At 47.5% G+C, this 10,772-nt stretch overlaps 1 protein-coding gene across 3 annotated transcripts in view; it reads left to right on the top strand.

Annotated features, from left to right (window-relative positions):
• The first annotated feature begins 9,558 nt into the window (after positions 1–9,558).
• LSM14B (LSM family member 14B) overlaps positions 9,559–10,772 on the top strand; it is a 38,411-nt gene continuing 37,197 nt past the window's right edge. For all 3 annotated transcript variants that reach the window (XM_068263620.1, XM_068263619.1, XM_068263618.1), the window contains exon 1: positions 9,559–9,740. In XM_068263620.1, the coding sequence (XP_068119721.1) occupies positions 9,620–9,740 (121 nt within the window). In that variant the 5' untranslated portion in view covers positions 9,559–9,619. The remainder of the gene's footprint in view (positions 9,741–10,772) is intronic.

The raw sequence follows: 10,772 nt of genomic DNA, 5'->3' as shown, positions 1-10,772 counted from the left end.
CCAACCACCGAAGTTCGCGCAAATCGGTTCACATCGAACCAATCGGGCAATCTCGAATGGCAGAGAGATCACAGTGCTGATCCCCAGATGTTCAAAAGATAGGCTGTACAAGGTCTGTAGATGGTTTCTAATGGCACAGGTAGCAGTAGAGCAGAGAGTCCTATCCCAGTACAGTGTACTGCAATCTCTCTGCCATTGTTTAATATTCCGGTTTCTGTAATCCAGTTTTACCCCCATTTTTTTTTTATTTTTAAGTTACAACTTTGAGCTACTACACTTGTGCACAAGCAAGGTGTACTTACAAATTCCTTTCAGGCACTACTCTACATTACCAGAACCTTTCTTTTTTTTAATAAAGTGAAAATTAAACTAAAAAGAAACACGTAGGGCAAAAATGAGGACACATGGAAAAATGAGGACACAGGGATAACTGAGGACACACTGAGGACACACAAGGACAAAAAAAAAGAGGACACAGGGAAAAGTGAGGACACGGGACAAAAACAAGGACACGGGGACAAACGAGAACACAGGGGCACAAAGTAGTACATAAGAGACAAACAAGGACATGGGGACAAAAAAGGTGCACAGAGGAGGACACAAGGGAGAAAATAGATTACACAGAAGGACACAAAGGGGCATGGAGAAGGACACAAGGGGGGGGGGTCAATAGAGGACACAGGAGGAAACAAGGAAGACAGAGGCGGACATGAGGTATAAGGGGAACACAATAATTAGGGGGGGGGGGGGCACATACACGAGATGCCCCTGCACCATGGATTCACCAGGTTTGGTATACAGTGGCTGGATAGTGTAATGGTTAAGGACTCTGCCTCTGACACGGGAGACCAGGGTTCGAATCTCAGCTCTGCCTGTTCAGTAAGCCAGCACCAGGGCAGTTTCTAGGCTAAATTGCACCCAGGGCGAGGGTGTATAAATTGCGCCCCCGCCCCCCCCCCCCACCCCTGTGGACTCGGGAACCCTTACTCTTTAGGAACAGAAACACAGCCACAGGTCACAAGTAGATCTGTCTACTTTCTAGTGACCAGCTGCTCATCCAGGAGGATGAAAGAAAACACCCAGGTGAGGAGAGCCCGGAAAGCTGACTCCTCCATGGGCACCGTGTATGGCACTGCTGAGGGGTTATGGAAGCCCAGATGCTTTTATAGCAGCCTTCAGCTTGTCTACAGTTTTGGGTTTGGTGTATCTGATCGGCGTACGTAAAGTCTGGCCGATGTCGATTTGGGCGCAGGGTGAATGGCAGCTCAAATTCCTGGCGTCGTTGAAAACTATTCCCCCTTCTGAGTCATAGCAACTCGGGGGGCGAAGACATTCAGGGTTTCGGGATTGCTGGAATCCCATATTACCCTTGTGTGGGGTGCGCACTATAGCATTAGTGCTATAGTAGCGCCCAGCTTCAGCGACACCACCTGCTTCTCCTGATCTTACTCTTGACAACACCCCAGAGAGTCTCTATGGGATTTAGGTCAGGTGAGTTTGCTGGCCAATCAAACACAATGACTACGGTCATTAAACCAGGTACTGGTGATTTTGGCAGTGTGGGCAGGAGGTACTGGTGCTTTTGGCAGTGTGGGCAGGTGCCAAGTCCTGCTGAACAAAATGGAATCAGCACACATACACACACACACAGCAGATGACATGGCTCCCCAAATCATCACTGAGGGCTCTTTTCCACTATGAAATGCGATCGCGATCGCGTTTCAATTTCCACCATGCGATTGCGATTGAGCTACTATACTCATTATAGTCCAGCTCAATCGCATACAAAACGCGGCAGGACGACGATTGCGCTTTGACCAAAATCGCATCGCAATCGGATCGCACTATTGGAAATTGCTGCTGCAGTTTCCATTCGTTTAATGTACCTTGCTATTTGCGATCACAAGCAAATCGCAAATCGCAGGCTAGTGGAAAAAGGCCCTGACTGTGGGAACTTCACATTAAGACACCGAAGGCTTGATTCATTAATGTGCGCTGTTGTAGCAGCGCAAGTTAAATTGAACAGCGTGAGTCAAAATTCTGTGCCCGCGCTACAGGTGGTAGTGCTGTGTAGCGTTCGTTCCTAAGTTACGCACGCTCCTAAAGCTCCGGGCTTCTTTTCAACTACCACGAGATGTGAAGTAGTGTGACCATGCTAGTGCACTAGCGCAACCACTACTACATTCATTAACATAGTAGCGGCTGCGCTAGTGAAGTAACGCATCACGCTATTTCACATCTCGCGGTAGGAAAGGAATGCCTGGAGCTAGGAGCGCACACTACCGCACGTAGCATATGCGCTCAGATTTTTAACTTGTGCTGCTCAATTTAACTTGTGCTGCTTCAGCAGCGCACATTAATGAATCAAGCGCCATGACCCATATACAATTAAATTTTCTCCTTAGATTTCTTCGAGGTGATATTTTCAAACTTGTCAAAAAAATAAATAAAATAAATACTTTTTAACCACTTGACCACTGAGGGATTTTTCCCCTTTAGGACCAGAGCAATTTTCACCTGTCAGCGCTCCTCCCTTTCTTTCGCCAATAACTTAAAGGAAACCAGAGAGGAATAATTAAGTTATTTATACATACCTGGGGCTTCCCGCAGCTGCAGACACCCTAATCGCTCCCACGCCGAGGTCCTCAGCTTCCTCCGTTCGCTGGTGCGGGTCCCGTCCTTCTAGGGGGCGTGGCTAGCCACGCCAGTGAAGTGCGCTGTGAGGAATAATTAAAAGTTATTTATACATACCTAGGGCTTCTCGCAGCTGCAGAAACCCTAATCGCTCCCACGCTGAGGTCCTCAGCTTCCTCCGTTCGCCGGTGCGGGTCCCGTCCTTCCAGGGGGCGTGGCCAGCCTACGCCAGTGAAGTGCGCTGTTTGCGTATCTCTCCAGCAGCCGCTGGAGAGGTACGCAAGGAGCGCACTTCAGCTACGATCGACTGGTCAGTTGGGCTGAAGTGACGGGACCCGCACCGGCGAATGGAGGAAGCTGAGGACCGCAGCGTGGGAGCGATTAAGGTTTCTGCAGCTGCGGGAAGCCCCAGGTATGTATAAATAACTTTTAACTATTCCTCTCTGGTTCTCTTTAATCACAACTAATCACAATGACATGCTCTATACAGATATCTTGTTTTTTTCACCACCAATTAGGCTTTCTTCAGGAGATACATTCATGCTAAGAATTATTTTTTCCCTGGTGCTTCCATGGCAGCATACTATGGGTTCCGGCCCCGCCCCTTACCCCATTGGACACCATAAGGTTTTTGAATGCACTATGACCCACCATTCTTTTTCCTTTATCCTGGACACTATTTATTGCGATCCCTTTTTCTCTTAAAAATACCTCCAGGGTTTATCCCTTTCCCTGGGGAAGTCTCTTATAGGGGCTAAATGCTTCTCGTGAGATCCTGGTTAATAGTCCCGATGTGTTATGACTTGTTAAATACAGGTCTATTATGCTGCCTTCTTACCTCTGTCTTCATGCTTTCTGTCAGTCTTTTCATGGCGTGGTGTGCGGTGCTATTTAAGAACAAGTCTTGTCCATGCCATGCCTTTTATCTTTGTTTTTCCCCTCTCCATGCGGTACTATGTCGGCGTGGGTTAGGGAAGCGGCGGAGGGTAATCTTTTCCTCCGTTTGTGGCGTCTCTGCACGCAGCGGCGGGTCTGGAGTGGAAGTCTTACTCCCTGCTTGTCCGGCCGAGTTCTCGCATGGGCGCGAGAGACTAGGTGAATATTTATTCATTGGCCAAGGATCCGCCTCTCTTCCGCTCTCTCTTTAGCAGCGACCATCTTGGATGTGGGCAGCTCGTTCTGAGCATGCCCACACCATCTGGTAGCTATTTAAGCGGCGCTTTCGGGGCTGGAGGCTGCTTCTAGTGTAGCTCTTCAGCCCTGGAGTCTGAGAGCGCCGACAAGAACATTTATACTATAGGTGACATTTTATATATATATATATATATATATATATATATATATATATATATATATGTATATATATAAAATTTACATTAAAAAAAAATACATAAACAGTTGCCTTAGGGACTGAACTTTTTAGTAGTTATGTCAAGAGGGTATAATACTGTTATTTTTTAATTTGCTGGTTTATAAATAGTGATGGAGGCAAAACTGAAAACAAAATGCACCATTATTACATTATACAGTGGCTGGATAGTGTACTGGTTAAGGGCTCTGCCTTTGACATGGGAGACCAGGGTTTGAATCCTGGCTAGGTCAAGTACCTATTCAGTAAGGAGTTCAAGGCAAGACTCCCTAACACTGCAGGGTGGCCTTTTGAGCGCGTCCCTGTGGCTGCAGCTCTTGAGCGCTTTGAGTCTGACAGGAGAAAAGCGCTATACAAATGTTTGGATTATTATTATTATTATTATTATTTCCAAATAAAATATTGGCGTCATACATTGTACTAGGGAAAAATTTTAAACGTTGCAATAACCGGGACAAATGGGCAAATAAAATGTGTGAGTTTTATCTACAGTAGAACATTTTATTTTAACACTATAATGGCCGAAAACTGAGAAATAATTAATTTTTTCCATTTTTTTCTCTCATTATTCCAATTAAATTGTGTTGCAAAGATGTATACCTACATATATATATATATGTATAGGTATATATATATATACACACACATAAATGTTTGGGTACTATGGGGGAGTGTGGGAGGGAAATAGTTAATTTTAGATGTTAGTTAGGTATTTTTATTAAATAAAATGTGTTGTGATGTAGTTTTACTATTTGGCCACAAGATGTTCTCAGTCATAATTTCCGATTCGCGTACGAAAGGACGTGTATCGGAAATAATGCGTAGCAGTGTAACACCTGTAACACCCGGAAGATAAAATGACACAGGCATCTAATAGATGCCAGCGTTCACTGACTCGGGGACTTAGATTAATTAATTAGATTCATCTACGTGATTATACTGCACCTTGTACAGTAAGTACCAACAGCGAGCAAGAAAATACTTAAAATAATTTTGATAGTGCTTTCCCACCAACGTTTTGATACTTTTTCAGTTGCAAAGTGCTGAAGAGTTATTCTAAACAGAAGATGAAAAATTATCTCCTAAGTGAAAACTCAGGAGAAACTGTGAATTGCATATGGGCCCATGAGTCTTCAATATTGAACTGTTTCAGAATATTCTAATTTTCTGAGATACTGAGTTTGGGATTTCCATTACTTGGGCTCCCGAAGACTTCCAAAGCCTCCCGCAGCGGCACAGAGCAGTCTCCGACTGATCGGCCAAATACTGATAACGAGGGTGATAGCGCAGGAACGAGGGGACCGTGAGAGGAACAGCAAGGCTCTATAGGAACCAGAGCCTTCCCTCTCCATAGTTAAATTTATGTTTTTATTTTCAGTTGACATTGACTTCAACCTTTTATTCTAATTAATTTAGATTCCTCTGTATGTAGCTTAAAGGGTATCTAAAGTGACATGTGACATGATGAGAAAGACATGTATATATACAGTGCATAGCTCACAAATAAATATGCTGTGCTGCTTTTCTTCTTTCTCTGCCTGAAAGAGTTAATACTCAGCTATGTAAGTGACACTTTTTTCTGCAGTCTGGACTAAAGCCTCCTTAAAGGACTCATCTGGCATTTGTAATATATAACCCATTTACTTACCTGAGACCTTCTCTAGCCCCTCGCATCTAGCTGTCCCACGCCAACCACTCCGTTCACAGCTGCCGGCCTGCCCACAGTTCAACTGCTCATGGAAAAGAGTCCTTACTGATAAGGAATTATTTACAGCAGAGAACTGGGCTTCTGAGTGCAGGGGATGGATTAAAAGGTCAATAGTTCATATATTTTAACACTCAGAGATAACTTCTGTCCCCCTTTGTGCCTTTCTCTGTCCCCCTGTGCCACTATCTGTCCCTGTCCCCCTCCTGAAATCCCCTAGCCCAGTGTGTAAATGCAGTGCTCTCACCTCCCTGCCAGAGTCCAGCCCTGTGCCTGTGTGACCATCCTATCTGTCTTCTGCTTCCTCTAGTGCTGGCACCTCACTCTATTCATGTCGCATGTAATTGTGCTACATGTGGTAGGAAAAGCTGGTCACTAGGCCCGAGCAGACAGGCAGAAGCACAGCACTAGACTCAAGCAGAGAGGTTAGAGCACAGCTTCTGCTGCGATATACTCTGCATTTACACACTAACCTGGGGTAGTCCAGGAAGGGGGTGTGCACTGCAATGAAATGTGACAGGATCAGCAAGTTGTTTGTATCTGGGGGGCTACCTGTATTAAGCATTGACCTTATACACCACATGGTCCTTATTAATAATAATAATCCTTTTTTTGTATAGCGCTTTTCTCCTGTCGGACTCAAAGCGCTTGCGAGGCAGCCACTAGAGCGCACTCAGTAGGCAATAGCAGTGTTAGGGAGTCTCGCCCAAAGAACTCCTTACTGAATAGGTGCTGGCTTACTGAACAGGCAGAGCCGATGTTCGAACCCAGGTCTCCTGTGTCAGAGGCGAGCCCTTAACCATTACACTATCCAGCCACTGCCCTATATTGTTAGGTGTTTTGTTTTGCTTTTTTTTGGGGGGGGGGGGGGGGGAGGGGGAGAGAGGTTGCCACAGGACTTCTTGTCTGGAGTGACAAAAAACGCCCCTGCATACATGGATAGAAATAAAGCACAACTAAATTCTGCTCAGGTATACATTTAATTTCTATCTTGTGCAAAGTAAATTTAAGGGGTGGGCCGTGGCAACACAGGTGGGGGTGGTCCACGAGCTAATGTCTCCTTCAGACAGGCTTCACACCGCAACAGTTTTGCCAGAGGGGCGGGGGGGTTCAGAATGCTAGCTTTTACGTACGAGCGGGTGAGTTATTACACTTTTTAATTGCCTATTCTACATTTACTTAGCACAAGATACAAATGACATTTATGCTTGAGCACGCTTTAGGTGCACTTTAATGTGATTGTTTTATTCGACTGATTAAAAAGTGCTCCAAAGAACTGAAAAAGACAAGTAATTTCATTTGGAGCTATTCATTCTATAATCTGATCAAATGACTGCATTTAATCGGTTGCTTCTTAGAATTTGTTTTGGTCTCTGCTGTAGACAATTATATAGATTAAAGGTGGCCATACATCAGGCAATTGGTGACTGATCGACCATCCTATTTGATTATTATAATCAAATCGGATGAAAATCGGTACCAAGTGTATGCCTGGTCGACTATGCCACCAATTTCGGGCCATAATCAGTCACATGAATTGGTCCGACATGCTGCTAGATGTAGGGCCGAATTGCTATATCGGGCGATATTGGGACAAGCAACGAAACCCCCTGACATAGTGTAAAGTGCCCCCCAAGGCCCCCCCCCCCCATGCACTATACATTAACTGTCTGTGTCCGCTGCTGGCTTCAGGCGCAGTCCATACACTCAGGAGTAACAATGACGCATGTATGACGTCACACTCGCGCCCGCCTGTACGCCAGCAACCACAAGGTGCATGTGTATGGGCAAAGGACGGAGCCATCAGCAGACAAGTGGATGCGGCATCACAAATCCGATTCTGGATCGATTTCAACGTGAAATCAATCGGGATTTGGCCTGCAGTGTATGGGCAGCAGATAGATCTCTCTCTATTCAGATTTGATTAGAGAGATTTGTGTCTTGGTCGAATCTGCCTGTCATTGCTAGATCTGTGGCTACCTTAACTCCTTAGCAGGCACTTTATTTAGAGTCTTGCAAGTGCTCCAGGCCAATTTATTTCAGCACTTTTTTAATTTCTCATTTGTTACCTTTCCTTGTTACTAATTAGTACAGTGCTGCTGCAATGTGTACTTATGGCCACTTGTCACTAGGGGCCGTGTAAGACAATAACAGAGGACTTCTGCGTTAAATTTCAGAAATACCCGACCCCAATTGGGTTCATTATTCATGCCCGCACAATAGACTGGACCCAATCAGGCTCAGCTATTTCCGCCAGAGCCCATCGGAAAGCAGCTACTGCGCCTGCGTGAATCTCCCGACAAGCTTCCCCCTCCCGAAGTCAGTACCCCAAGGGGCACTTTTTTCACTATAGGTACTCTTTGCATACCCAAACTGTAAAAAAAAAAAAATGTTTTCAAGCACTTCACAACAATCCCTCAGGTGCATATAAAGCAGGCATGGGCAAACTTGGCCCTCCAGCTGTTAAGGAACTACAAGTCCCACAATGCATTGCAGGAGTCTGACAGCCACAGTCATGACTCTTAAAGGCAAATGCATTGTGGGACTTGTAGTTCTGTAAAGTGATGATAACAAAGGTAGAAGAGTTATACAAAGTATGCCAAATATTCCTGTTGTGTACAGTGTTTAAGTATACCCGAGGCGGAGTTGGCAGAGCAGTTGGGACACAGAGGCATGTTAGATTGAAATGACATACCTCTCTTCCCCCCGCCGCACTGCTCCCCAAAATTGCCGTCATGGAAATTGTTGGCAGCTGACCCAAAAGAAGGGGCATTATTTGCAGGACAGGGACACCCTCTTCAGCATGAAAAACACTGCTTCCTGCCTCTCCCTGCCCATTTACTGCTTCTCACCCACACCTCCTCTGTGATCCCCAGGATGCTGGGTATGTGCTGCACCAGCATCGCATCACTTACCTGCTCTCAGCAGATTAGCAATGGGATCACTAGCCACACATGAAATCCAGCTTCCTCTCTGACTACAGTGGCCCCTCATGTGAACCAGCTGCACGTAACAGGTCACATAAGGCACTGCTGTAGCCATGGTTACAGGACAGCCACTGGACAGATGGAGATCCCATTGCTGGAATGCTGAGAGCAGGTGAGTTTAGCGGCCCCGCACATCTAGGGAGGGGGACATTTGGGCAGCGAAGCCGCCCTTGTCATCACCCTGAAGCACATGATTCACTTTGCTTCATGGAAGAACCATCCCTGATATTTACTCCTGAAACCAACTGGGAATTATAGAGATGTCAATAATTCTGGCTTGCAAATTGTATGCAGCCAATTCCAAATTTCCTAGTTTCCATTAAATCAGAATGCATGCCAGAATTCTTCCCATAAATGATTAGTAGTAGAAGTGTGACTGCCAGGTGTACTCCAGAGCAATGTTGCCATAGTAGCAAGGAAGAGCGACTGTATCCTCCTATCGGTGTAAATCATTCTCATCCCTGGAAAGCAGCATATACAGTAACAGCCATTGGATGAGGACAGCGGGATCCCCCTTTATCCCGCATGACCCTCTGACACAAGCCAGCAGCACATAATGAATCCCACCTACAACATGGCCGCCGCCCCTCGCATGTCGTCACCCCGTAAGCAGCTGCGGCGCCCGTCACTAGTTGCCAGGCTATGGCTACACTTGACAGCCAATCAGCGCCTGTGACGTCACCCACAGGGGGAAACCAGCGCGAGCAATGCGCAATCAAGAAAACGCGAAGGCGTCCCGCCCTCCCGGCGTGCGTGTGGGCGGGGCTGTGCGGCTGCTGTATAAAGGCTGTCAGTGGGCGGCGCCCCGCCCTCCCGGCGTGCGTGTGGGCGGGACCTTGCTTCTGCTTTATAAGGGCGGTCGGTGGGCGGCGCCCCGCAGTCCGGGGGGTTCCTCAGGTGGAGAGTTCCAGGCAAGGTGGCATCATGAGCTCGGGAACGCCGTACATCGGGAGTAAGATCAGCTTGATCTCCAAGGCGCAGATCCGCTATGAGGGGATCCTCTACACCATCGACACCGAGAATTCCACTGTGGCCCTGGCCAAAGGTGCTGGCGGGGGGGACGGGACCTGCGGGGGGGTGGATGTGCGTCATTTCTGCAGCTCTCCCTGCAGAGGGGTGACGTCATGCTGGTGCCCGGTGGGGGGCGGGGCTCATTGAAAGCCCGAGTCCTTGTTGCTCCCCTCAGGCCTGCATTCATCGGTGCTGCCAGCCACAAGCCTGTTTCCATTTCCTATCTGCAGCCTGATTGGCCAACTCCTGAGCTGCTCCAGTGTTCCTGGCACTGAGCTCAGTAATTCTGCCCCTCTGGGTCCAATGGTAGGAGGTGCTGTGGTAAGTGGCAGGGGTTGCTGGGGCTTGTGGTGGGTGGCAGGGGTTGCTGGGGCTTGTGGTGGGTGGCAGGGGTTGCTGGGGCTTGTGGTGGGTGGTAGGGGCTTGTTGCTGGTGCTTGTAGAGGGTGGTAGGGGCTTGTTGCTGGGGCATGTGGTGGAGGCAGGGAATGCTGAGGCTTGCAGCAAGGGATGCTTGTGTTGTGTGGCAGGAGGTGCAGGGGCTTGTGATATATAGTAAGGGGTTTGTAGGTTAGCTGGGAATGCTGGGGCTTGTGGTGGGTGGTAGGGGATGCTGGAGATTGTAGAGGGTTGCAGTGGAAGCTGGGGCTTGTAGCAGTAGTTACTGGGTCTTGTGAGAGGTGCTGAGGTTGTATTGTTTACATTGTATTGTTATACCCCGTATGCTATATAAATTACTGTAGAGGGTTGCCGGGGGTGCTGGAGCCTGTAGAGGGTTGCCGGGGGTGCATGGAGCCTGCAGTGTTCCCCAACCCTGTCTTCAAGGCCCACCAACAGTGCATGTTTTGTGGAAATCCAGAGGTAAATCAGCTCTGCTGAGACACAAATTACTTCACCTGTGCATGTTTGAGGTTTTCTGCAAAACATGCACTGTTGGTGGGCCTTGAAGGCACGTTTGTGGATCTCTGCGGTAGATAGGTGCCGGAGCCTGGAGGGTTGCTGGGTGTGCATGGAGCCTAGAGAGCAGTGTCCCCAACCCTGTCCTCAAGGCTCACCAACAGTGCATG

The sequence above is a fragment of the Hyperolius riggenbachi genome, chromosome 12 (assembly GCF_040937935.1).
Source record: "Hyperolius riggenbachi isolate aHypRig1 chromosome 12, aHypRig1.pri, whole genome shotgun sequence".
Lineage (NCBI taxonomy): Eukaryota > Metazoa > Chordata > Amphibia > Anura > Hyperoliidae > Hyperolius > Hyperolius riggenbachi.
This window is presented reverse-complemented; position numbering and strand designations above follow the sequence as displayed.